The 27,928-nt window shown below is 45.0% G+C and overlaps 1 protein-coding gene and 1 long non-coding RNA gene across 12 annotated transcripts in view; one reads left to right on the top strand and one right to left on the bottom strand.

Annotated features, from left to right (window-relative positions):
• WWOX (WW domain containing oxidoreductase) overlaps positions 1-27,928 on the top strand; it is a 1,347,942-nt gene that overhangs the window by 62,514 nt on the left and 1,257,500 nt on the right. For all 10 annotated transcript variants that reach the window (XR_011024636.1, XM_068259546.1, XM_068259545.1 and 7 more), the window contains exon 5: positions 9,602-9,780. Coding sequence is in view for 9 of the 10 variants with exons in the window: in XM_068259546.1 (XP_068115647.1) it covers positions 9,602-9,780 (179 nt within the window). In the remaining variant the exon portion in view is untranslated. The remainder of the gene's footprint in view (positions 1-9,601; positions 9,781-27,928) is intronic.
• The window catches only part of LOC137537641 (uncharacterized), a 47,276-nt gene continuing 34,624 nt past the window's right edge, over positions 15,277-27,928 (bottom strand). The window contains exon 3 of one of the 2 annotated variants that reach the window (XR_011024638.1): positions 15,277-16,178. This is a non-coding gene — a long non-coding RNA (uncharacterized lncRNA). Of the gene's footprint in view, positions 16,179-22,523; positions 22,772-27,928 lie in introns of those variants that run through there. The other variant, XR_011024637.1, reaches the window with a different exon arrangement.

Genomic DNA, 27,928 nt, shown 5'->3' with positions numbered 1-27,928 from the left:
TCATAGATGCTTGAAAATGGGAAAATTCACTTTTTGCACCATAGTTTGTAAACGCTATAACTTTTACCCAAACCAATAAATATACACTGAATGGGTTTTTTTTAATCAAAAACATGTTTGTCCACATTTTTCGCGCTGCATGTATACAGAAATTTTACTTTATTTGAAAAATGTCAGCACAGAAAGTTAAAAAAATCATTTTTTTGCCAAAATTCATGTCTTTTTTGCTGAATATAATAAAAAGTAAAAATCGCAGGAGCAATCAAATAGCACCAAAATAAAGCTTTATTAGTGACAAGAAAAGGAGCCAAAATTCATTTAGGTGGTAGGTTGTATGAGCGAGCAATAAACCGTGAAAGCTGCAGTGGTCTGAATGGAAAAAAAGTGCCTGGTCCTTAAGGGGTAGAAAGACTGTGGTCCTCAAGTGGTTAAGAGGGGAAGGGGGCTCTGACCAGGGAAGGGGGGGAGGGGCGCAATTTCAGTGTTTGCCATAGGCTCTATATTACCAAGATACGCCCCTGCATCTATACCCCTGGCTACCTATTCTGGGGACTACTATAGACCTGGCTACCTATTCTGGGGACATTAATACACCTGCTCACCTATTCTGGGGACACTTATAGGCCTGGCTACTTTCACTTGAAGCGCCTATAGACCTGGTTACCCATACCGGGGGCACCTATTTTGAGGGAACTGCTGCCAGATTAACTGTTTTTTTGGGGGACCGCTGTGAAATGCTGTCAGATTACCTGTATTTTGGGTGGAAACAATATGGCAGAGCGCAAACTTCCCTGGTAGACCTTTTACAACACTGCTAAGGTCATGTATATTTGGTCCCACCCATTACCATGCCTACATTCTGTTACGTGGCCACGACCCCTTTTTTGGCACGGTGCATCCCTCCTTAGCGGGCGCATTAATAGTCTTTGTCCCCTGGCGCTGAAAGCACTAGCTACGCCTCTTTCACCGTGATCACAGAACGGCCGCCAGACCCTTGCAGCCCGTAATCAGTTAAACAGCCTCCTTATGTGGGGACAATTTCTGCAAACTCTGGAAGCAGAGTAAGGCCTGGAACCCACTACAAAACGATATTGCTAATTGCAATCGCTAGCGGTTTGTATGAGCGGTTTGCAAGCGATTTCATGAGCGTTTTCAGGTGCGTTTTTAAAAAGTGTATTCAATTTGCCAGCGATTGTGTTGTGAGATTGGCGATTAGCGTTTTAATTCTGGTTGATCCTTTCAATTAATTTTAATTTTGTTAGTGTGCAGTAACTCCAAAACGCTAGCAAAATCGCTCTGTGCAGGTTTTGATGAGCGATTACACCAACATTTATATACTTTACATTGCAGAAACGCTAACGCAAAACGCCAAAAATGCTGCATGTCCTGCATTTTGCGATTTGGTAATTGCAATTGGTCCAGTGGAATTTGGCTCTTCTATTAACATTAGCTGAGCGTTTAGGGAAATCGCTAGCAGCTTGAATGACTCCCTAGTGGATTCCAGCCCTGAGACCTGAGGAGAGACATGACTGCAGTCTGCAGGTTTAAGCGAAATAATGGGAGAAGTGCTGACAGGTGAAAATTGCTCTGGTAGGCCTTGTTCACATTATAGGCATCTTTGTAAAGTGCGGGTGATTTTCAAAAGCGCTTGTGCAGTGATTCTCTGAGAGAGTTCATATCAGAGCAGTGCGTTTGCGATCTTTGAAAAGCGGTGCTTGGGCCATTTTTGAGGCGATTTGCCTCTAAGGAAGGTAGAGGAAAAACGCAAAACTGTAACGATCGGTGAAGCACAGAGAGGATCTGATTACCGGTGATCTGCAGTATCACTGGGAATACAGATGTATACCAGATTATAAGTGATCTGCAGTATCACTGATAATCCGATATACTAGCTAACCTCTGTTCACCTGTCTAGAGTGTAGTGTTTGGTGTGACAGTAACACTTTGAGGACTAAGCCTCAGTGCAGCAAGGAGTACTGCACAGATTCCTTCCGCAGACCTGAGCTCTCCAAGACGGGAGGAGTCAGACTGACAGTAGGAAGGATGTCTGAAAGTGACCCTCAGGAGGAAGGGTCGCTAACAGAGCGAGGAACCGTCTCTAACGGTAAGGTCGGTTCTCGAGGTCGGACAAGCCAGGTCGTACACACACGGACAGATACAGTACAGTATCAGGAGACAAAGGCGGAGTCTAAGTACAGGCAGGGTTCGGCAACGGGGTATCAGATATATCGAGGTACAGAATCGGGAGGCTGAGGCGGAGTCTAGGAACGAGCCGGGGATCGGCAACAGAGTATCAGAAATATCGAGGTACAAGATCAGAGTTCAGGAGGATAGTCAAGGCAGGCAAAAGTCCTAACAAATAAATACAATCAAACTAGTACTTTAGCTATCAACAGAATCTAGCTAAGTGTAGGATTACAGCTCCAGCTGGTCCCGGCACACTTGCGGATCTGACTACGGATCTGGGTGCTCCCACATATGTGATCGCAACGCCAAAGAGCAAGTGAACAGCCAGCAGTATATATACTCAAGGACCTTTCCAGGACCTCCCTAATTGCTGGACCAATGAGAGTTGTGGAAAATGTCAGCTGACCAGCCTGGTCAGCTGACTCACTTCTGGCTGTTATTTAAACTCTGCCTCTCTGCTCGCGCGCGTGTAAGTCTGAATCTTGGTGGACTATCAGTCCCAGCCACACCAGTACTGTTCTGCAATGTATCTAGTGAACCAAGTGCGGGAGCCGCCTCCAATGCGGATTCCGCCGTTACCAATGCGGATTCTGCCATTTCCAATGCGGATTCCGCCGCTCTGCCTATGCGGCATGCAGCGTTTTTCCCGCTTTTTGGCGCCCTGCTGGACGCGGAAACGGCCGCCTCACCTTGAGAGGCCGCGGCTTTTCCGCGTTTCATTACAAAAACGCTCACAAACTCGCTTTGGGAAGCGATTGCGCAAGCGTTCAAAAAAAAATAGTGTATTTATATTTTCCAGATCAAGAGACGGAAACTTGAGCCGAACGCAATGTGAACAAGGCCTTACAGAAGGGGGAAAACCACTCAGTGCTGAATTGGTTAAAGAGCTTATGTAATGAAATCCAATGTGAGCTTATATGAGTGTTGTGCATTCATGGCTCCTTCACCATTTTCTGGCCTTTCTGCTTCATTGCAAGGTATAGGAAAACAAATTGCTTTAAAAGTGCTTTGAACAGTGATTTTTGTGAGCGTTTTTCAGTCAAATTTGCTTTCACCATTTATGCCACCTGGACGTCACGTCTAGTCGGCTGCGGAGTCGCTGCTGCGCGCTCCCACGCATGTGTGCACGTGTTGCCACTCGTTAGCCCGGAGATCAATGAATGGGAACATGGTTCCCATTCATTGATCTAAGTCCCCGGTAGGAAGACTGATGGGTTCTTATCGGAAACTGTCGTCTTTGTAATAAAAAGTGTTTCCCTACTTCTTTACGCTTCTTGGAAGTGAGAGCGATTGTGGATTGTGGCCAAATAGTAAAACTACATATACATACATTTCACATGAAATAAACATACATTATTACATTTACAATTAACTGTTTGTCTCGCACCAAAATTATTAATGAATAAAAAAAATTACAATAAAACAAAACATAGTTAGTTACTTAAGGGTCTGAACTTTTTTTAATATGCATGTGCAGAGGGTGTATTATGAACATTTTTTTAAATTATAAACTTGTAAATAGTGATGGACGCAAAACTGAAAAAATGCACCTATATTTCCAAATAAAGTATTGGCACCATACATTGTGATAGGGACATCATTTAAATGGTGTAATAACCAGGACAAATTTGCAAATAAAATACATAGGTTTTAATTATGGTAGCATGTATTATTTTAAAGCTATAATGGCTGAAAACTGAGAATTAATGATTTTTTTTCAATTTTTTTCTTAATATTTTTGTAAAAATGCATTTAGAAAAAATAATTCTTAGCAAAATGTACCACCCAAAGAAAGCCTAATTGATGGCGGAAAAAACAAGATATAGATCAATTCATTGTGATAAGTAGTGATTCACTACCTTTTTGTCTGCACACAGAAAATCGCAAATCTCTAACAAAAAATGCTTACAAAATTGCTTGCAAAATATGCCAATCGCACAAAAAAGTCTGTAATTGCTTTACAAAATCGTTCACAAAAATGCTTAGTGGAGTGATCTCGATACGCTCAATGAACGTGAATTTGTACAATGAGTTTACCGTGATAATTGCGGTAAAATCACCCACGCAAAATGCTAGTGCTAAATAGAGATGGCCCGATCGGTTCCAGGCGAACTTTGGGTGGTTTGCGGACGCAGCGAACCAGGAACTTTTTTTTTTCAAAAAAGTTCGGTTCGCCCATAGACTTTAATGCCCACCGACTTTAGCGGTTAATAGCAAAGTCCCCTTACATAGTAAAAACACCAAATTTGCAGGGTATGTAGAAGAGGGCAGTGACTACAAGAGGAAAACAATTTTTCAAAAAGACCTTATACTTTTTGAGAAAATCAATTTTAAAGTTTCAAAGTAGAAAGAATCGATTTTATAAAAAAAGAACCGATTCATTAAAAAGAACCGGATGATTCATAAACCGTTAGTATAGCAGAGAATGCTCCCCGGGCAGTCTTCGCCCCCACCTCCTCCTGGGGCACCGGAGGTGGGGTAGAGCCCCTTGTCTATGGACTGGACAAGGGCTCCCGGGGGGAGGGGAAGGCTTGGCCGCCCCTCTCCCCTGGAGTCCCCCCCCCCCCCCATACCATGGACCATGCGGGCTGGTATAGCTCAGGGTGCGAAGCCCCAGTCGGCCGGGGCTCCGCATTCTGGCTATCCCAGCCTGCATGGGGAAAAGGGGTTACAGAGGCTCGGGAGGGGGGACCCCATGCCATTTTTTTTTTTCAGATTTCCCACACACAGCACATACAAATAATAAATGTGAAAAAAATGAAATACTTTTTCATAATCCAGATCCATGGAGAACCCCATGCGCACCCTCCCATTCATTCTGCCATGGCTCCCGCAGTAATACTGGCCCCGGTCGGCTCCTGACCCCTCTGAACTGGTCGGGTTCTCATTCCCCCCTCAATATGGCCACCACAGATTGCCGCGGCTGCGCAGTCCACATAGACGTGATTGCGGCTGCGCAGCTCTAGGACCTCCTCTCGATGCGTCCGATGTATGCATGCATATTGATGACGCGGCGGGAGGAGGCCCTAGAGCTGCGCAGCCGCAATCGCGCCTATGCGGACTGCACAGCCGCGGCAATCTGTGGCGGCCATATTGAGGGGGGAATGAGAACCCGACCCGTTCGGAGGGGCCGGTATTACTGCGGGAGCCATGGCGGAATGAACGGGAGGGTGCAGATTGCGTCCTCCATGGATCTGGATTATGAAAAGGTATTTAATTCTGCCATTGGCTTTTATTGGGCTCCCTATTTCACTTTCAAAAATCCCAAATCTTTTCAAAGGAGGATGGCTCAGCAGTGGCACATTTTCTAGCATTGTAGGGACTTTTTGGGGGATCATGACTGGTGAGTATCGGGCCCCTAGGCCAAAGAGGTCATAGCCTAGGGTCACAAAAACCTGTTTATTTGGGAAATGGTAATGGTGGGGATTCTGACGAACATAAGTCGCAGCCATGGCCGTTGGCAAAGTCTGTATCTCACGACGTCTCATGCAGGTAGAAGGCATATTGTTGTATTTGCACTCCAATGTTGGGTTCTCTAAATCTCTGCAAACCAGAGTTACGGCGTTGCAAAAATGCTAAATTCCCCCATAGGCTTTCATTGGGCCTCCTATATCACTTTCCAAAATCTCACATTTTTTCAAAGGGCGATGGCTCAGCAGTGGCAAATTTTCTACCATTGTAGTTCTGTAACAGCTGGAGGGCCAAGTTTGCCCATGCCTGGCCTAGGGTCACAAAAACCTGTTTATTTGGGCAATGTTAATGGTGGAGATTCTGACAAACATAAATCGCAGCCATGGCCGTTAACAAAGTCTGAATCTCACGACATGTCTCATGCAGGTAGAAGGCATATTGTTGTACTTGCACTACAATGTTGGGTTCCCTAAATCTCTGCAAACCAGAGTTACGGTGGTGCAAAAATGCTAAATTCTCCCATAGGCTTTCATTGGGGCCTAGGTTTTGAGGGTACAAAAGCGCAGGTTTCTGCCGAACGGTAAGGTAAGGGCCTGAAACTCAACAGCCCTGAGCCCCATTAAACTCCCTACAAAGCCTGAAATTTTGTGGCTGCTCATAATAGAGGTAATGTAATGTTTGTGATTCATGGGGGCTGCCATCTTTGTCATGGTGGCAGCCATCTTTTTGGTTGAAAGGAGGTGACAGGGAGCATAAGACACAGTTCCAACTGTCCTGTGTCCTGATAACCCCTCCCAGCTGCATGCGCAAGGCTTCAAATGTCAAATTCAAAATGTAAAAAAAAAAAAAAAAAAAAAAAAAAATTGCACCAAAACAGCAGAACGAGAACAACAACATCAGAAATCCCATCATGCTTTGCACAGCATCAGGGGAAAAATGCCCGGGCAATTTTCTTCTGTGCAGCTAAAAATGAGGCTTGTATAAGAGAAACAAAGTTCTGATGCCATGAAACTGTTAAAGAAACACCAGGCCTTTTCAGTGCTGCTGAGTCGATTTTTAGTCTGGAGGTTCACTTTAAATACCCTCCCCTTCATTCCCGACCCCTCCGAACGGGTTGGGTTCTCATTCCCCCCCTCAATATGGCCGCCACAGATTGCCGTGGCTGTGCAGTCCACATAGGTGCGATTGCGGCTGCGAAGCTTTAGGGCCTCCTCCCGCCGTATCATCAATATGCATGCATACATCGGACGCATTGGGAGGAGGTCCTAGAGCTGCGCAGCCGCAATCGTGTCTATGCGGACTGCGCCGCCGCAGCAATCTGTGGCGGCCATATTGAGGGGGGAATGAGAACCCGACCAGTTCAGAGGGGTCGGGGCCGGTATTACTGCGGGAGCCATGGCGGAATGAACGGGAGGGCGCGGATGGCGTCCTCCATGGATTTGGATTATGAAAAGGTATTTAACTTTTTTCACATTTGTGGCCTCGGAAGTCCTTTAAAAACATTTTTTTTATTTTTTTTTAAATTATTTTTATGTGCTGTGTGTGGGAAAACTGAAAAAAAATGGCGTGGGGTCCCCCCTCCCGAGCCTCTGTAACCCCTTGTCCCCCATGCAGGCTGGGATAGCCAGAATGCGGAGCCCCGGCCGACTGGGACTTCGCACCCTGAGCTATACCAGCCAGCATGGTCCATGGTATGGGGGGGGGGACTCCGGGGGGGAGGGGCGGCCAAGCCTTCCCCTCCCCCCCCCCGGAGCCCTTGTCCAATCCATGGACAAGGGGCTCTTCCCCACCTCCGGTGCCCCAGGAGGAGGTGGGGGCGACTACCCCCTGGGGGGGTTCATGGTGGCATCTGGGAGTCCCCTTTAAGAAGGGGACCCCAGATGCCCACCCCCCTGCCAGGAGAAATGAGTATAGGGGTGCAAAGTACCCCTTACCCATTTTCACAAAGGGTTAAATGAAATAAAAACACAACCACGAGAAAAGTATTTTATTATTCTAAATTAACCATAAATACTTACCTGTACCTTAAAAAAAAAATTCCCACGCCAATATCCTTGGTAAACGATCCAACGAACAATGTATCCTCTTATGTTGCGATCTTCAATTAAGTTGTTTGAAGCTCTCCGACGCCCCCCACATAGCAGAGAATGCGTCCTTTGGGACGCATAGCTGCCGGCTCCTGCTGTCTCTCCCAACCTGCCTTCACCTGTCACCCTCACCTAGCCAGGACGCATTCTCTGCTATACTGAGGGCCCATTTCCACTATCGCGAATTTGCATGCGTTTTTCGCATGCAAATTCGCATAGCAATACAAGTGAATGGGACTGTTTCCACTTGTCAAGATTCCTTTGCGTTTTTCTGTGCAGAAAAAATTCGCATGGCAGAGCCATCAGAATTCGCATACCGCATACCGCTATGCGAATCGCATACAATGTATTTAATAGGAAATTCGCATGAGGTTTGTGTATGTGAATTTTCATGCGAATTCGCATAGAAACAATGGAAAAGCACACCAGCACTGCCATGGTTAAATTAGCATACATCATCATCCATGCGAATTCGCATGAAAATTCGCATAGACCCGCATGCGAAATTCGCATCCACATGCAAATTTTTTTCGCACCGCACAAGTGGAAATGCAGCCTGACGGTTTATGAATCATCTTGGTTCTTTTTAATGAATCGGTTCTTTTTTTTTTTATGTATCGACTCTTTTTACATTGAAATTTTAAAATCGATTTTCTCAGACACTATAAGGTCTTTTTGAAAAAATGTTTTTTCTCTTGTTCCCACTATTACACTTAAAATTCCCAGCAATTTTGGTGTTTCTAGCTCTTAAAGGGGCTTTGCTATTAACTGCTAAAGTTGGTGGGAGTTTAATTTTCCCACGGTCAGAAGGAGATCTTTAAAATCAATTTTCTAAAAAACTATAAGGTCTTTTTGAAATTTTTTTCCCCTCTTGTAGTCACTGAAAAAACTCAGGTGTTTCAAGGTGTTTGAAACATCTTTTCCATCACTTTTGTGGCCAGCATAAATGTTTCTAGTTTTCAAAGTTCGCATCCCCATTGAAGTCTATTGCGGTTCGCAGAAGTTCGCGAACCGAACCTTTTGCAGAAGTGAACTTTAAATCGGAGGTTCGGGCCAGCTCTAGTGCTAAGTGCATTTTCAAGTGTGAATGGGCCCTAAAAGCACTTGAGCAATGATTTTACATGTAAGTGTTCTCACGTGAACGATGAGCTTTCTTTCCTATTGCAAACGTGGGTCCTGCACCATTTCCTGAGCGTTTGCACTTCAATGCAAGGTATATGAAAATAACATCGAGATTCCAAGTTCCAGGTCAAAGAGTTCACTTCCAGATTGACTGCAGAAAAAAAAATGCGAATCGCCACACAAAAGCGCTTACAAAAGCACTAAATAAAATCGCAAATCGCTCTGTAATAGCCGGAAAAAGCGCTCAGCGCTTGCACTGGTGATTTAAATGTGAACTAAATATAAGGGCTCGTTTCCATATGCGCGCTTTCAGCTAGCGCTGTCTGATTTTTCCATACATGCGCTGAAATTCACCACTGAATCGCAGTGCATGGTTGCCTGCATTTTTGGGGTGATTGCGCCCCCGATACTATTCAATACAATGAAGGGGATCGCAAGTGCCACCCCCCCAGGGAGTCATCTGCCGCGTGGCTCTGCGCTGCAAATGGAAACGAGCCCTTACCAATCTGTGTGTGTGTGTGTGTGTGTGTGTGTGTGTGTGTGTGTGTGTGTGTGTGTGTGTGTGTGTGTGTGTGTGTGTGTGTGTGTGTGTGTGTGTATGTGTATATATGTATATATGTGTGTGTGTGTGTATGTATGTATGTATGTATGTGTGTATACATACATACATACATACATACATACATACATACATACATGCATGCATGCATGCATGCATGCATGCATACATGCATACATGCATACATACACTAGATAACTTGAAATACCACTTATGTGCAATTTCTTTCCCACAGCCATTTAAATAAAAGGACTACTTACCTGGATCCAAGACTTGCCTTCACTGTTGAAGATCAGCCAGGGAAGGCAAATGCCAGGCAAAAGTACGATGGGAACACCACTGCTATGGATATTCTGCAGGGCTGTGATCTTTCCGGGAAGGTGATCATCATTACTGGAGCCAACGCCGGGATTGGTAAGAGACAATATTATTAGTAAATGTTTCACAAGTGGAGTCCTCTGGGTTTCAGAAATGTGAATTAAAGAGGAACTCCAGTGAAAATAATGTAATAAAGTGCTTCATTTTTACAATAATCATGTATAAATGATTTAGGCAGTGTTTGTACACCACTGAAGTACATAACCTGCAGGCCTCGGACAAACACCTCTTCTGCTGGGAGTCACTGATCGGAAAGAGGGTCCATCAAACTCAAATGTAAAAGTCCAATCATGCAAAACCGATCTAGACTCAACCAGTCGACAAGCCGGGAGATTCTCCACAATTTTCACATTTATTTGCAGCGGTTATATAGCACATAGAAAAAGCACGACGTTTCGGGCGTGGTGCCCTTTATCAAGCACTTGATAAAGGGCACCACGCCCGAAACGTCGTGCTTTTTGTATGTGCTATATAACCGCTGCAAATAAATGTGAAAATTGTGGAGAATCTCCCGGCTTGTCGACTGGTTGAGTCTAGATCGGTTTTGCATGATTAGTCAGTGTTTGCCCATTGTAAAATCTTATAAATTCCTGATTCCTGACTCTGCTGCATATTTTTTTGGCAGTTGGAAACAGCTGTAAACCGCTATTTCCCACAATGCAGCAAGGTTCACAGACAGGAAATTGCCAAGAGTACGTACTCAGAATTTCTTTGTGGGAGGGGTTTCACCACAATATCAGTTATACAGCGCCCACCCTGATGGTCTGTTTGTGAAAAGCAATATATTTCTCATTTAAAAGGGGGTATCAGCTACTGATTGGGATAAAGTTCAATTCTTGGTCGGAGTTTCTCTTTAAAGCAGAATACAATGGTTCCCATCCAACAGTTCCCATCCATTTCTCAGTTCATCCCATTAACAAGACATTGTGATATTAACCACTTGCCGACCGCCCACTGTACAGGGGCGGCTGGAAAGTGGATCCCGCAAAGACCGCCTTATATGGGCATGGGCGGAGCGATCGCGTCATCCGTGACGCGATCCTCCGCCGGGGATCGATGGCCGGGGATTTAGCCTCCAGCTCGCCGGCTACTTAGCAGCGCCGGCGGGCGGAGGAATAGAAATCTCCGCCGATCATTGCGTATAATAGGCTTTGTAATGTATACAAAGCCTATTATACAGGCTGCCTCCTGCCCTGGTGGTCCTAGTGTGTCCAAGGGACCACCAGGGCAGGCTGCAGCCACCCTAGTCTGCACCCAAGCACACTGATTCCCCCCCCCCGCCACCTGATGGCCCACAGCACCCCTCAGACCCCCCCCCCGCCCACCCCTCAGACCCCTGTTTGCACCCAATCACCCCCCTAATCACCCATCAATCACTCCCTGTCACTATCTGTCGATACTATTTTTTTTTTATTCCCTAAACTTCCCCCTGCTCCCTCCTGATCACCCCCCCCTCCCGTGTACTGTATGCCTCTACCCACCCCTGTAATAACCCACTGATCACCTGTCAATCACCTATCAATCACCCATCAATCACCCTCTGTCACTGCCACCCATCAATCAGCCCCTAACCTGCCCCTTGCGGGCAATCTGATCACCCACCCACACCAATAGATCGCCTGCAGATCCGACGTCAGATCACCTCCCAAGTGCATTGTTTACATCTGTTCTCTACCCTAAACACCCACTAATTACCCATCAATCACCCCCTGTCACTGCTACCCATCAGATTAGACCCCTATCTGCCCCTAGGGCACTCAATCACCCGCCCACACCCTCAGAACTCACTCAGACCCCAGCCCCGATCACCTCGCCAGTGCATTGCTTGCATCTATTCCCCCCTCTAATCACACCTTGAGACACCCATCAATCACCTCCTGTCACCACCTGTCACCCCATAGCACACCTACCCATCAGATCAGGCCCTAATTTGCCCCGTGTGGGCTCCTGATCACTCGGCCAAGCCCTCAGACCCCCTTCCGATCACCTCCTCAGTGCATTGATTGTATCTATTTTCCCCTCTAATCACCCCCTGAGACACCCATCAATCACCTCCTGTCACCCCCCTAGCACTCCTATCCATCAGATCAGGCCCAATACAACCTGTCATCTAAAAGGCCACCCTGCTTATGACCGGTTCCACCAAATTCGCCCCCTCATAGACCACCTGTCATCAAAATTTGCAGATGCTTATACCCCTGAACAGTCATTTTGAGACATTTGGTTTCCAGACTACTCACGGTTTTGGGCCCGTAAAATGTCAGGGCGGTATAGGAACCCCACAAGTGACCCCATTTTAGAAAAGACACCTCAAGGTATTCTGTAAGGGTATGACGAGTTCATAGAAGATTTTATTTTTTGTCAAAAGTTAGCTGAAATTGATTTTTATTGTTTTTTTTCACAAAGTGTCATTTTTCACTAACTTGTGACAAAAAATAAAATCTTCTATGAACTCACCATACACCTAACGGAATACCTTGGGGTTTCTTCTTTCTGAAATGGGGTCACTTGTGGGGTTCCTATACTGCCCTGGCATTTTAGTGGCCCTAAACCGTGAGGAGTAGTCTAGAAAACAAATGCCTCAAAATGACCTGTGAATAGGACGTTGGGCCCCTTAGCGCACCTAGGCTGCAAAAAAGTGTCACATGTGGTATCGCCGTACTCAGGAGAAGTAGTATAATGTGTTTTGGGGTGTATTTTTACACATACCCATGCTGGGTGGGAGAAATCTCTCTGTAAATGGACAATTGTGTGTAAAAAAAATCAAACAATTGTCATTTACAGAGATATTTCTCCCACCCAGCATGGGTATGTGTAAAAATACACCCCAAAACACATTATACTACTTCTCCTGAGTACGGCGGTACCACATGCGTGACACTTTTTTTACACCCTAAGTGCGCTAAGGGGCCCAAAGTCCAACGAGTACCTTTAGGATTTCACAGGTCATTTTGCGACATTTGGTTTCAAGACTACTCTTCACGGTTTAGGGCCCCTAAAATGCCAGGGCAGTATAGGAACCCCACAAATGACCCCATTCTAGAAAGAAGACACCCAAAGGTATTCCGTTAGGAGTATGGTGAGTTCATAGAAGATTTTATTTTTTGTCACAAGTTAGCGGAAAATGACACTTTGTGAAAAAAAACAATTAAAATCAATTTCCACTAACTTGTGACAAAAAATAAAATCTTCTATGAACTCACCATACTCCTAACGGAATACCTTGGGGTGTCTTCTTTCTAAAATGGGGTCATTAGTGGGGTTCCTATACTGCCCTGGCATTTTAGGGGCCCTAAAACGTGAGGAGTAGTCTTGAAACGAAATTTCTCAAAATGACCTGTGAAATCCTAAAGGTACTCATTGGACTTTGGGCCCCTTAGCGCAGTTAGGGTGCAAAAAAGTGCCACATGTGGTATCGCCGTACTCAGGAGACGTAGTATAATGTGTTTTGGGGTGTAATTTTACACATGCCCATGCTGAGTGGGAGAAATATCTCTGTAAATGGACAATTGTGTGTAAAAAAAAAAAAAAAACAGTAGAGGTGGGCACCACGTCCTGGTGCCCACCTCTACTGAAGGGGAGGGGGAGGAGGGAAAAAAAAAGGGGGGGGGGGGAGTACTGCACGCACCTTAAGGGACAGTTGTGCATTCCATCTTGGAATCTCGGCCATGTTCTTTGTGACTGTGCTCGCCCTTCCCTCGGTGGACCCCCTCCTTGGTGGTTGGCACTGATTTCGTGGCTCTGGGTGGCTATTTTTGTCGGTACCCTGCCCTCCTGCACGTTATTCTTCCTCACTTATTTCTGTTCTCGATTTGGTCTGGGTGCATTCGCACCTGCATTCTTGATGTATGTGTTTATGTCCCTATTGGAGACAGTGGTGGCATTAGAAAATGGTTTTAAGAGGTATTGTTACCCCTGTGGGTCTCTTAAGGAACGTAGATTTCCCCCAGTTCCTCAGGAGGGTTTCTTCTTGGGGTGTTTTTTAATGGGGGTCTTCTTAAAATCTTAATCAATAAAGATGGGATCATATAACTAGATGTATTATTTTATGTGATTAATAATTAAATGGAAATAAGCCATGCCCTGTGAGTGCTGCAACCTGTATATTCCATTTGTGCCACATGTTATAGAGTAAAGGTAGTATGCGTTTGTATTTGTTTCACTATGCACAGTGTTAGTCATGCACTAGTTAGTCCATACGAATATGTATACTTTCACAATGTGTGTCACTTCACATTATGGTACACAATGTTGTTTCAAATGTTTTTCATTTCACTATTTATAGCACAATGAGGGATGCTACATGCAAACATCACTTATGTCCACAGTTTGTGGCACGCTATGTCACATACGCTTGCTTGTCAAGCGTATGCAGCTCTCAGTATCACATCGCCGCTGGCTGGCGCTTCCCCCGCCCCTTCACCCCCGACCTTCCAGACACAGCTCCTTTGTCCAATCACAAGCGCAGGGGGCGCGGCTCCCGGACGTCATACAGGAAGCCGCGCGGCGCTGTTTTGGACAAGGACAAGCACGTGAACAAGCGCCAGGCGGGCGCGAAACGGCTGTAGTGCCGTCCTTTCACTATCCCTGGTCACCCGATCCCTATACACCCCAGCACCAGCATCGTCAGGTTTGATTATTCCTTAACTTGTTTAATGGATGTATAATATGTGGCATGAAGATAATTAAACGTTTAAAGGGACAGTTGCCCGGTCTACTTTTGATGTACTGAATTTGTGCTGACTGCTTTCTTTGCAAGACACCGGTTGCACGTCCTTTGCTTACATCACAGCTGCAGTACAGGGGTGCTGAGGGGCGAAGATTGCCTGGGTGCCGGGTGCTTACGCGGGCCTGCATACCCCTCCCTAGGAGTACTGAGTGCCAAGTTGCCCACATTTCCTTTCAGTGTACGAAATTTTACTTTATTTGAAAAATGTCAGCACAGAAAGTTAAAAAAATCATTTTTTTGACAAAATTCATGTCTTTTTTGATGAATATAATAAAAAGTAAAAACCGCAGCAGCAATCAAATAGAATTCATTTAGGTGGTACGTTGTATGAGCGAGCAATAAACCGTGAAAGCTGCAGGGTCTGGTCCTTAAGGGGGGTAAAGCCTACGGTCCTCAAGTGGTTAACGGTTTATTGTAAAAAAAAAATCTTCAATTCTTGGTCGGAGTTTCTCTTTAAAGCAGAATACAACGGTTCCCATTCAACAGTTCCCATCCATTTCTCAGTTTGTCACATTAACAATGGTTTATTGTAGAAAAAAAAACTTATCACCCTAGTCTGTGTTTGCCTAGACCACCAGTGTCAACCGAAATACTATAATAATAATTTTTTTTTTAATTGCATCCTCCCTGGACAGCAGTGGTACAGCCCAGCTGCAATGTGGGTGGCATGTGGACTAGGCAGGCTTTCAAGTGTTCAGCGTATATGTATATATTTTTTTTCACCACAGTAGTCCTTTATGATCAAGGCTTCTTATTAAATACAAATTAATTTAAATAATAAAAAAAAAGCTTTATTCGCATAACCACGATTGATACAGGCATTGTCAAAGTAACGGTAAATAGGGGACATGGAAGGGGGTGGGGTAAGGGTACAGTGGGTGAGCAATATGTGGACATTTTTAGGTTTACATACTCATTCATTCTTCCTATATCTGTGGCATGCTGTGACATGGTGTGCACCGATTGTCACTGTGGATTCCTCTTCTAGTAGAGTGTAGAGTTTTCTCTCATTATGTATGAAAGTCTGGAAATGGTTCCATCAATTTTTTAAAGAAGGTTTCCCTGGTTGCAGTATATTTGGGGCAGTGCAGCAGGAAGTGATTCTCATTCTCAATGGTCTTCTGCTCACAGTGTTGGATATCTGTCTGTGTCTCCCAGACCTGATTTTCAAGGTTTTGAGCAATTGGTCTGTAGGCACTCAGGATTTGCCTCTCTTGAGAGCTTTGGAGATTTTCCAGGTATGGGGTCATTTGATATTCTCTCTGTAGGGACTGGTATATATTTAGCATTAGTGACCGTTTTATTTCACTCCTGCGTTTATCTACATAGTCCTCTTTGCTGTGGTTGGTTTGGGCTCTTGTTAGGACCAGTGGATCTTGTTTTGCAGGGAGCATAGCTTTGACCACTTATTTCAGGGCACATGAATGTTCTTGGTCTTGATAGTGCAACATGGCTTTGTAGTTGGGTGAGTCAGGGCTGCTGCTCTGTAGGTGGGCCCAGTAGGACAGCACTCTCTTCTGTATCTCAAGCAGTAATGGGAATCTACCCAGCTCAGCAGGCATTGTTTGAGGTACTCTGATGGACCTGGAGGAGGTGTCTACAGAATTCCAGGTGGAATATTTCTGTTGGGCTAGATTCCCATTTTCATTGATCTGGGTAGGTACTCTGTGTTTCCTGGAATGCTGATAACATTAGCCCTGCAATGCTAAGGATTGGAGAGGGATGACTAGGGAGAGCAGGCAGAATAATTGTAAAGTGCTGAGAACAGGGATGGGTAAACTCGTTAGCTTTATATAATGAAGTTCACACACACCAGTACCAGTACAATTTTTGGATGGATTATGCGTGTATATTGCTTTATTGATCTTGGTATCGTTAAATGAAAAAACATTCACAATTTGTTAAACTTAAAGTGGTATGAATTTCAAATTTCATATATGGTCTAAAACCGTGTTCCCCAACCCTGTCTTCAAGGCCCATCAACACTGCATGTTTTGTGGAAATCCACAGAGGTAGTTAACCACCCTGGCGTTCTATTAAGATCGCCAGGGCAGCTGCGGGAGGATTTTTTTTAAATAAAAAAAAAAGTATTTCATGCAGCCAACTGAAAGTTGGCTGCATGAAAGCCCACTAGAGGGCGCTCCGGAGGCGTTCTTCCGATCGCCTCCGGCGCCCAGAATAAACAAGGAAGGCCGCAATGAGCGGCCTTCCTTGTTTTGCTTACATCGTCGCCATAGCGACGAGCGGAGTGACGTCATGGACGTCAGCCGACGTCCTGACGTCAGCCGCCTCCGATCCAGCCCTTAGCGCTGGCCGGAACTTTTTGTTCCGGCTACGCTGGGCTCAGGCGGCTAGGGGGAACCTTTTTCGCCGCTGCTCGCGGCGGATCGCCGCAGAGCGGCGGCGATCAGGCAGCACACGCGGCTGGCAAAGTGCCGGCTGCGTGTGCTGCTTTTTATTTCACTAAAATCGGCCCAGCAGGGCCTGAGCGGCAGCCTCCGGCGGTGATGGACGAGCTGAGCTCGTCCATACCGCCCGGCTGGTTAATCAGCTCTGGTGAGACACTAATTGCCTCACCTGTGTATGTTTGTGGTTTTCTGCAAAACGTACTGTTGGTGGGCCTTGAGGACAAGGTTGGTAAACTCTGGTCTAAAACAGTGGTTCTCAAACTTTTCCAGATCAAGGCACCCTTGCTGACTCTGAGATGTTTTTGAGGAACCTCTTGACAAAAACAATTACCGATTAGTCAAGTTGCACATCAAATAATAATTTGTTCTCTTAAAGAACAACTATCCGCCATACTATGCCAGAGAAAAAAACCACATATTTAAGCAGTTACTTACTTGCTGTACTTGCTTTAGAGATGTATTTCCCTGTACACGTTTTGATTGCTGTGTATTTTATATTGGGAAATGGACAGAAATCTGTCCATGGCAGGGGCCATCTTGGGTCCCACAGGCTTCGGCATCCCCCTCGCCCTGCATCTCCTTTCCTCTCCTACCCACACTATTACTCAGCGAAGCGGGGAGGAATAAAAGCAGTGCGCACAGACTCCCCTCCATATGGTTCCACGCGTTGGAGTTTCCGTCTATACACTCTGCAGTACCGCTGGCAGTAGTACAGAGTGGATAGAGGGGAACTCCAGCGCGTGTAACCATATGGAGGTGAGTCTGTGTGCACTGCTTTTATTCCTCCCCGCTTCGCTGAGCTTTAGTGCGGGGAGGAGAGGAGATGTCAGGAGGGATGCGGGGCGAGGGGGGAATGCGGCAGGAGTGCAGAGAGAGGCACACAGCAGGAGGGGGGCCGAGATCAGTGACGGAGGACAGATTCTGGCCCCCCTCTCTGCGCCCTAGCAGCTGCAAGCAGCTAAACTGGCGGCCAATCAGAGAAGAGCACAGGTGAGGGACAGAGGCTTCAGCCTATCAGGCTGAATCAGCATGCATTACAACTTCTCTTTTGCGGCCAGCATACGACAAGAGCCTGGGGACTAATAATCTATTGGGAAAAAACAGTGAGTTGATTTTAAACTTTAGAATTGCCTTGCTAGTATCTTTTTTACTTAACAGTTTTAATAGAGCATTGATTATGAATTTTATGTCTGACAGTTACTCTTTAAATAATACTAGTTGCCTGGCAGCCCTGCTGGTCTATTTGGTTGCAGTAGTGTCTGAATCACACCAAAAAACAAGCATGCAGCCAATCTTGTAAGATCTGACAATCATGTCAGAGACTCCTAATCTGCGGTATGCTTGTTCAGGGTCTATGGCTAAAAGTATTAGTGGCATAGAGGCAGAGGATCAGTAGGATAGCCTGGCAACTTGTATTCTTTAAAAGGAAATAAATATGGCAGCCTCCATATCCCTTTCAGTTCAAGTGTCCTTTGCGGCGTAGTTTGAACGCCACCAGATCACACATACAGGACGTGATCGCACATTGCCACTGGCACAAAATAGCTCAGTCAGGACCCCAATCCACTGACTCCGGATTCCCTGATCACTGCGAGTCATTCACAGTGATCAAGAAGTGAATAATAAAAAAAAGGCCCTGGTTCTCTGAGGGACAGAGCCTCTTGGTCCCAAAGCAGTTAAGGTAGGCAGTGTCCTGCTTTAATTAACCACCCTGGCGTTCTGATTAAATCGCCAGGGTGGCTGCGGGAGGGTTTTTTTTAAATTAAAAAAAAACTATTCCATGCAGCCAACTGAAAGTTGGCTGCATGAAAGCCCACTAGAGGGCGCTCCGGAGGCGTTCTTCCGATCGCCTCCGGCGGCCAGAAGTAACACGGAAGGCCGCAATAAGCAGCCTTCCGTGTTTCGCTTACCTCGTCGCCATAGCGACGAGCGGAGTGACGTCATGGACGTCAGCCGACGTCCTGACGTCAGCCGCCTCCGATCCAGCCCTTAGCGCTGGCCGGAACTGTTTGTTCCGGCTACGCTGGGCTCGGGCGGCTGGGGGGACCCTCTTTCGCCGCTGCACGCGGCGGATCGCCGCGCTGCAGTGGCGATCAGGCACCACACGCGGCTGGCAAAGTGCCGGCTGCGTGTGCTGCTTTTTATTTCATTGAAATCGGCCCAGCAGGGCCTGAGCGGCAGCCTCTGGCGGTGTTGGACGAGCTGAGCTCGTCCAGACCGCTCAGCAGGTTAAGAAGTGTTCCCTTTAGAATAGCTATTGTCCCTGTTAGATTTCTAATGCCCCTTTTAGCTGTGCAGAGCAGAGTCCCTACTAGGTGGTCATTGTTCCCCTATAGGTAGACAGTGTACCTCTGTAGGTAGGCACTAGCTGTCTTTTAGATGGGCAGCATCCTCCTTTTGGTAGGCAAAGATCCCATTTTAATTCCCCTGCCTTTCAGTAAGGTTGGCAACATCCCTTTTAGACTCTGCCTAATATTGTTTGCAGATGTGTTAGGACTATGCCTAATTATGTTAATGAGGAACTCCAGTGAAATTAATGTAATAAAAAATTGCTTCATTTTTACAATAATTATGTATAAATGATTTAGCCAGTGTTTGCCCATTGTAAAATATTTCCTCTCCCTGATTTACATTCTGACATTTATCACATGGTGACATTTTTATTGCTGGCAGGTGATGTCAGGGGTAGGAGATGCTGCTTGCTTTTTTGGTAGTTGGAAACAGCTGTAAACACCTATTTCCCACAATGCAACAAAGCTCCCATAGTGTGATGTCAGAACCATAGTTCACCACAATATCTGCCATACAGAGCCCCTGATGATCCGTTTGTGAAAAGGAAATGTGAGGGTGCCCGGGGGCAGAGTGTGAGCTCTGGGGGGGGGGGGGGGGGCAGAGTGTGAGGGCACTGGTGGAGCATAGTGTGAGGACGCTGGGGGGGCAGAGTAAGGGCACGGGAGGGGGGCGGCCCGGTGGGGGGGCAGAGTGTGAGCTCTAGGGGGGGAGCATTGTGTTGAGGGCACTGAGGTACACAGTGTTGAGGGTGCGGGGGGGAAGAGTGTGAGGGCGCTGGGGAGTAGAATGTGATGCCGCAGGCATAGATTGTGCACACATTGAGGATACGGGGGAAGGGCAGGCTGACAGTATGGGTGGACAGTGAGGAAAATGTAGTAAGTCACACATTGTACCTTCCTCAAGCTTTGACCCCGGCCTAGTGCAGAGAAGGTCGGCACCATTAGCTTGCCTCTGGATTCATACGCTCCCGCCTCACCTCTCTAGCTCTAACTTGTCACTAGGCCAATTCCCAAAAGATATCATGCTGAAATTGATTGTGAATAAGCCTGTGGTTTATGGTGGCCTACAGATCTCTCTGATCCGATTTGCTCAAAGAAAGTTCTGTCTTGGTCAGTCGACCATCTGTCCAAAATTTCGAGATGTATGACCACTTTAATTTGCCTTCAAGTGACATTAGCTGAGTCTTGTTATGTTTTATATTCTTTTCTTGCTGTGCTTAACCTCCTGGGCGTTTCTTTTCAGCCTAGATTTCTATGTCAAAAGTGATGCATGGTTTTCAGTTTCATCATTTTCGGCACAACGCTGGGCCAGTGATTTGGGTGCCGCTATAGGTCGTTATGTGAATTATGGCTATAGCGGAGCTCAGTAACTAATTTTGGTTTAACCACTTAAGTCTTTCTGGAAGCATATATCCGTCCAGATACTGTGCTGCTGCAGCGGCTCCCACAAGTGCTCCTGCCGCCTGCTGTTATCCCCGAGTTTAATGAATGGGCATTTAGTTCTCCTTCTTTGATCTATGACCCCGGCAGAAAAACAGACGACCTCTTATCAGAGGCTGCGGTCTTTCTGCAGAAAAAAAGTTTCCCGTTCTCCTAATGCTTCTTGGAATCAAGATAGTTCGCTTCCAGGACTTTTTGCCTGTGGCCATCTTGTGGCCAAATAGTAAAACTACACCCACATACATTTTTTTTAATTAAATAAATACATTATATTACATTTAAAATTAACTGTTTACGTCCCACACCAAAAATTACCCAAATAAAATGTTTAATTAAAAAAAAAATTACAATAAAAAAAAAAAACAAAAAAAAAATAAATAGTTACCGAAGGGTCTGAACTTTTTGAATATGCATGTCAAGAGAGTATATAACTATATTTTTTAAATTATAAGCTTGTAAAAAGTGATAGACGCAAATTGAAAAAATGCACCTTTATTTCCAAATATCGGCACCATAAATTGTGATAGGGACATCATTTAAACGGTCTAATAACCGGGACAAATGGGCAAATAAAATACATGGGTTTTTATTACGATAGCATGTATTGATTTCAAACTATAATGGCCCAAAACTGAGAAATAATGATTTGTTTTCCATTTCTTTCTAAAATGGATTTAGGATAAAATAATTCTTAGCAAAATGTACCACCCAAAGAAAGCCTAAATGGTGGCAGAAAAAAAACAAGATATAGATCATTTCAGTGTGATAAGTTGTGATAAAGTTATTGGCGAATGAATGGGAGGTGAAAGTTGCTCGGATGCATAAGGTGAACCCTGTAGGCTGAAGTGGTTAAAAGCAAGAAAATTGATAAATTGCAACATTTTTTTCTGTCTAGAAAATTCATTCCGGTCAGGCTTGTTTTCAGTTTTTGAATGTTTGCTGTATAGACAGGCTGTTTGGCTCATGGCCAAGCAGCATATACATTTTTATGCAGAGGGGTGGGGGAGATGAGGAAGTGCTTCACACTGTGTCCTTTTAGGGCTGGTGCACACCAAAACCCGCTAGCAGATCCGCAAAATGCTAGCAGATTTTTAAACGCTTTTTTTTATTTTTATGAGGCGTTTTGCTAGCGTTTTGCGGATTGCTGCTGCGGTTTTCAGTATAGTAGATTTCATATATTGTTACAGTAAAGCTGTTACTGAACAGCTTCTGTAACAAAAACGCCTGCAAAACCGCTCTGAAGTGCCGTTTTTCAGAGCGGTTTGCGTTTTTCCTATACTTAACATTGAGGCAGAAACGCACCCGCAATCCAAAAAATGCCTCACCCAGGCATTTTTCGTTTCTGCAAAACGCCCCCCGCTCTGGTGTGCACCACCCCATTGAGATACATTGACCAAGCAGATCCGCAGCCGCAAGCGGATCTGAAAACGCCCAAAAAGCCGCTCGGTGTGCACCAGCCCTCTGTATGTTTTTGAGTAGAGAGAGGAAACTGGAACACTTGGAGGAGACTCAGTCAAATAAAGTGGAACCTACATACTCTATGCAGATAGTGTCAAAGCTTAGAGTCTAGCACTGCAAGGTCAGATGGTTTCTGTTTAACCTTGCAAATATTGTTCCAATTTCCATTTTCAACATTCACCATAATATTTTAAGACTCCTAATTGATTTTTTTTTATTTGTACAAGATCTGTTTTTGCCACTGATAAGCCTCATACTTTGATAAATTGTGTATAGACTTGAAGTCTTGCGGTGAGCTGTGAGCACAGCATGAAGCATCATACGTTCCAGGAAAGTGGTGGTCAGAACCCTACTTTGTGTTTTTGCTTCGGGAAAGTAACTCCTCCATAAAGATGGTTGACATTTGATGGACAAGTTGAATTTTCTTAGAAAATACACAGAGAGGAGCGAGTATTCAGAGGAAAACATTATCTGAGGATCTTTACTTTATATAAAGACCATCTTGCTTTCACCAAGGCTCTAACAGGTGTCAGATTGACTGGTGCTCAGATCACATACGGTACGCCAAGCCACCGGAGGCCTTGTTAATCACTGCCAAAGACACACTTAATACGGCTCCTCTATTCATGCTCCATGAAAAGGACTCTGCTCCGTTGTGCTTTCCAAAGCTTTCGGTTCTTGGCACTGTGTTGTGGTGAACTCTGCCAAAGTAAAATCCTGAGATAAGTTATGTTGGGGGCTCATAGAACTTAAATGATAACTGAGCTTTTTAAATCTTTCTTTCAATAAAATTTCTAAGTAAACCCCAAATAAGTAACGAAAATGAATTATTGATGTTGCCCTTCTGACGAGACATATGAAGAAAGTGGAGCTCCATTTTTTGTAAACCACTGCAGTACAGAGTTGGTTGTCTCATCTAGTTTGCGGTTTTGATCTGCACCTTCACCACTTGACTTACTCAATACTCCTCCCACCTTGTATACCTAGAGGATGACTGCTTATTATGCCACTGACTCACATTTTCCCCATGGTCCACCCCTGTAGAGTGATACACCACCCCCACTGTTCATCCATCCACAGACTTGGGCCACCCCTCCCTGTGCTCCATAGAAGTAGCGAGCGAATAGTGTACTGGTTAACCTCCTTGGCGGGATTCCCGAGTTTAGATCAGGGTTACCTTCTATAGCAATTAGCGGTAACCCCGAGCTACACTCCAGGATACCACCAGGAGGGATGGGTGAAGAGATCGCAGCAAAGCAATCAATCACTCACCTCGCCAGGATCTAGCAACAGCTGCCTGTCTTCTCTGAGTCCTCCGAGGCTCCCTATCACTATGCGGAGATCGCTGTCTGTCACATAAGATGTCAGCATAGAATGGCCTCTGGAGGACACAAGGAAGACTCAGATCAGAAAGATCAGAAAGTGTCCGGATCTTTGGGAGGTGAGTAACGTACGCCCTGCTGCAGCTTTACATACAGGATGGACGGGCTTTTGAGGGAACCTATACTGAATGAGGGGGCTGGCTACCATACTGAGGGCTACCTGCACTAGTGGGGGCTCTCTGGCTACTTATAACAGCTGGCGGGCTTTCTGTCTGCTTACAATGGGTGCTGTTGCCTGGCTAGCTATAAAAGTGGGGCACTCTCAATCAGAGAGGACCCCAAAGTATAGGTAAGCAGATAGTTTCTCCAGTTTAGGCAGCCAGAGAAGTGACCCCTGTACAGATGACCAGTGAGTGCCCCCCTCATTATGGGTAGCCACAAAGTGCCCTCCTCTAACTAGCCAGAGAGGTCCCCAAAGTATAGATAGGCAATCTGGAGGTGGGCACTTTTTGGTTACCCATAAGGGGGGCACACTCTGGTTACCTGTACAGGGGTCAGTCTTCTTTGGCTGCCTATACTCAGCGGTATGATTCTTTCCAGAAATTGTACTGCTTTTATAAACGAAATCTGGGAAGAATCTTACAGTTAAAGGATACCTGAGGTGACATAATGATAGACGTGCATGTACAGTGCCTATCACACAAATAACTAGGCTGTGTTCCTTTTTTTCTTTCTCTGCCTCAAAGAGTTAAACATCAGGTATGTAAGTGGCAGTTCCTGTCGGGACTGGGTCAGACTACAGTGTGACCCTCACTGATAAGAAAATACAACTATAAAACACTTTCCTAGCAGAAAATGGCTTCTGAGAGCAGGACAGAGATAAAAAGGGTCAATAGTTTATAGATTTTAGCTCTGGCATACTTCAATGAATGTGTCATTGAGCAAAAACAATAAAACAGTAAAAACTCAAAATTTAGATTTAAATATAAAATAAAACTGTAATATCTTATATAACGTAATGAAGAACAGAGGCGCCAAAAGATTAAATCCAGCTATTAAAAGGTTTAAAATTGCTTAGGAGGCAGTGGTGGACTTGCCTCCTACAAGCAGACACAAGAAGCTGTGTATTAAAAAAAAGGTTAATTTTATTGGTACACTCCAGGGGGGTAATCGCAATGTGTTTCGCAGGCTCAAACCCGCTTCATCAGGCAATAGATTGTTGGAGTGCACAACAACGTTCGGTCTGGGTAACACCTGGCGCCACGACTCGCCTGGTTTGTGAGTAGAACATTGTACTCGTTTCATTAACCCATTTCCCATTAATTGCTACACTACATTGGGGTCTCAGTTCTCTCTTTTACATATATGTGTAATATCTTAAATCATTTTTAGGAGAAGGAGGATAGATACAATTGTTTATTTCATGAGTTTAATTTCTACTTGGGTGTCTTTAAAGGGAACCAGAGATGAACGATTCACACAAAATATACTTATCGGTCGATAGCTTGTAAAGAATAAATGCTCTACCTGATAATTTTGCCACTCTGGTGTGCCTTTTTGAGTGTTTTTTATCCATTATTGCTCCAGGAAATATCCAATATGGCCGCCGGCTCATATCCCTTCTGCTTCCAGGTTATAAGCTGTTCTGGATGTGCTGTCTAGCCTCTATGAGACTATAGACAAGCAGGGCTGCTGCAGGCTTTCATCTGTGTGCTTTCAACTTTATTATTCTGGCATGCTGGGTGGCTGCCTGTATGAAGTGTCTCTCATAGAAATGAAACTGCATACAGTAGATAATGACTGGCTGCACAATGCACACAGATACACTTGTCTGTTTTAGGGCTCTTTTCCACTATGAAATGCGATTGCGATCGCGATTACGATCGCGATCGCAATCGCGTTTCAATTTCCACCATGCGATTGCGATTGCGATTGAGCTACTATACTTATTATAGTCCAGCTCAATCGCATTCAAAACGCGGCAGGACGACGATTGCGATTTGACCAAAATTGCATCGCAATCGGATCGCACTAATGGAAATTGCTGCTGCAGTTTCCATTATTTTAATGTACCTTGCGATTTGCAGTCAGAAGCAAATCGCAAATCGCAGGCTAGTGGAAAAAGGCCCTCAGAGCTTCTTTCTCGGCAGCAGCAGCCCCTCCCATGTCAACAGCTCTGAGTAGGAAATCTGAGCCAGGAGGGGGCAGGCTTTGGCTTGAAAAGACTCCACAGAAGAGTGACTTAGCTATAATGATTCCAGGTCAAACCTAGACTTAATCAGTCGGTGGATTGTTATCACAGCTGATAACAGATAGATTAGACTGAGAAGAATAAAACTAAAAGCATTATAGGTGTTTACTGTCATGTTTCCACTGATAAATGTAATAAAATACATGAGGGTGCTTTGTCTCTGGTTCTCTTTAAGGAGGTTAATGAAACTACATTTGACATAGGAGACCAGGGTTTGAATCCTGGCCGGAGCCAGCACCTTTTTAGTAAGGAGTCCTTGTTCAAAACTCTCTAATGGTTCATGGTGGCCTACTGAGTATGCCCTTATTTGCAAGACAACACACACACACACACACACACACAAACAAATATATGTGAGCACAATTTTACAGACATATTTACAGTTAAAGGACAACTGAAGCTAGAGGGATGTGGAGGCTGCCATATTTATTTCCTTTTTAAAGTGGATCCAAGGTAAACTTTTACTCATTGCATAATTGTGTTCCTTCCATACAGTTTATAGGGCATTCCTCAAGCCAAATAAGTTTTTGTTTTAATACTCTAATTCCCTATAAACTACACAAGCCTCGCCCACAGCTTTTTGGAATTTTCAGACAGTAGCAAGGGCTTATGGGAGCTCAGTCTGGGCAGGAGGAGGGGGAGGTGTTACTAGCCAGCGATTTCAGAGGCAGAGAGGAGGAGGGGGAATTAGGTTTTCACAGGCTGAGGGCTGGAGATGCAGATCAGTTTGTCTGTGTGTTATGTTTACAAACAGCAAAAATCTATTAACCCTTCGCACACTCACATGCAAATGTTCACACAATTGCATTCACAGATTCACTCATCCAGGCACAACTGTTATCCCTACAGCTAAATTAAAAGCCAGGGTTTTAGTTCACAGAAGAATGCATTCTTATGCTTAATCACCTATACTGCGCAGAAGTACCCAGGTAAACATAGGTGTCCTAACTCTGGCCCTGTAACATGCATAGTGCAGACATGCAAACACATTCATTGCATCAAACCTATCAATGGATTAGGAGCACACATCCTAACTTCCTCTCCTGGGAAAGACAGTGCATCTTACCAATCGCACAAGGGAGTTAATGTTATGTGTCCATGTGCACAATGCGCATACACCAGCATAAGCTGTCTGCATGCTGACAAACATACAGGGGAAGGGGGAGTGCACCGAATTGGACCCTAGCCACAGGGGTCAATGATAAGAATAAACATACATATATCCAGGCACATCGCCTCTAGTTAGGACATTAAATAAATTATTAGGGAAAGGGAGGTGCTGAAGGGGGTGTGGCTAGAAAACAGCAAAAATCTATTAACCCTTCGCACACTCACATGCAAATGTTCACACAATTGCATTCACAGATTCACTCATCCAGGCACAACTGTTATCCCTACAGCTAAATTAAAAGCCAGGGTTTTAGTTCACAGAAGAATGCATTCTTATGCTTAATCACCTATACTGCGCAGAAGTACCCAGGTAAACATAGGTGTCCTAACTCTGGCCCTGTAACATGCATAGTGCAGACATGCAAACACATTCATTGCATCAAACCTATCAATGGATTAGGAGCACACATCCTAACTTCCTCTCCTGGGAAAGACAGTGCATCTTACCAATCGCACAAGGGAGTTAATGTTATGTGTCCATGTGCACAATGCGCATACACCAGCATAAGCTGTCTGCATGCTGACAAACATACAGGGGAAGGGGGAGTGCACCGAATTGGACCCTAGCCACAGGGGTCAATGATAAGAATAAACATACATATATCCAGGCACATCGCCTCTAGTTAGGACATTAAATAAATTATTAGGGAAAGGGAGGTGCTGAAGGGGGTGTGGCTAGAAAACAGCAAAAATCTATTAACCCTAACTAGAGGCGAGGTGCCTGGATATATGTATGTTTATTCTTATCATTGACCCCTGTGGCTAGGGTCCAATTCGGTGCACTCCCCCTTCCCCTGTATGTTTGTCAGCATGCAGACAGCTTATGCTGGTGTATGCGCATTGTGCACATGGACACATAACATTAACTCCCTTGTGCGATTGGTAAGATGCACTGTCTTTCCCAGGAGAGGAAGTTAGGATGTGTGCTCCTAATCCATTGATAGGTTTGATGCAATGAATGTGTTTGCATGTCTGCACTATGCATGTTACAGGGCCAGAGTTAGGACACCTATGTTTACCTGGGTACTTCTGCGCAGTATAGGTGATTAAGCATAAGAATGCATTCTTCTGTGAACTAAAACCCTGGCTTTTAATTTAGCTGTAGGGATAACAGT

The sequence above is a fragment of the Hyperolius riggenbachi genome, chromosome 11 (assembly GCF_040937935.1).
Source record: "Hyperolius riggenbachi isolate aHypRig1 chromosome 11, aHypRig1.pri, whole genome shotgun sequence".
Classification (NCBI taxonomy): Eukaryota; Metazoa; Chordata; class Amphibia; order Anura; family Hyperoliidae; genus Hyperolius; species Hyperolius riggenbachi.
The sequence above is the reverse complement of the archived record's forward strand: the minus strand, read 5'-3'. Positions and strand labels throughout refer to the sequence as shown.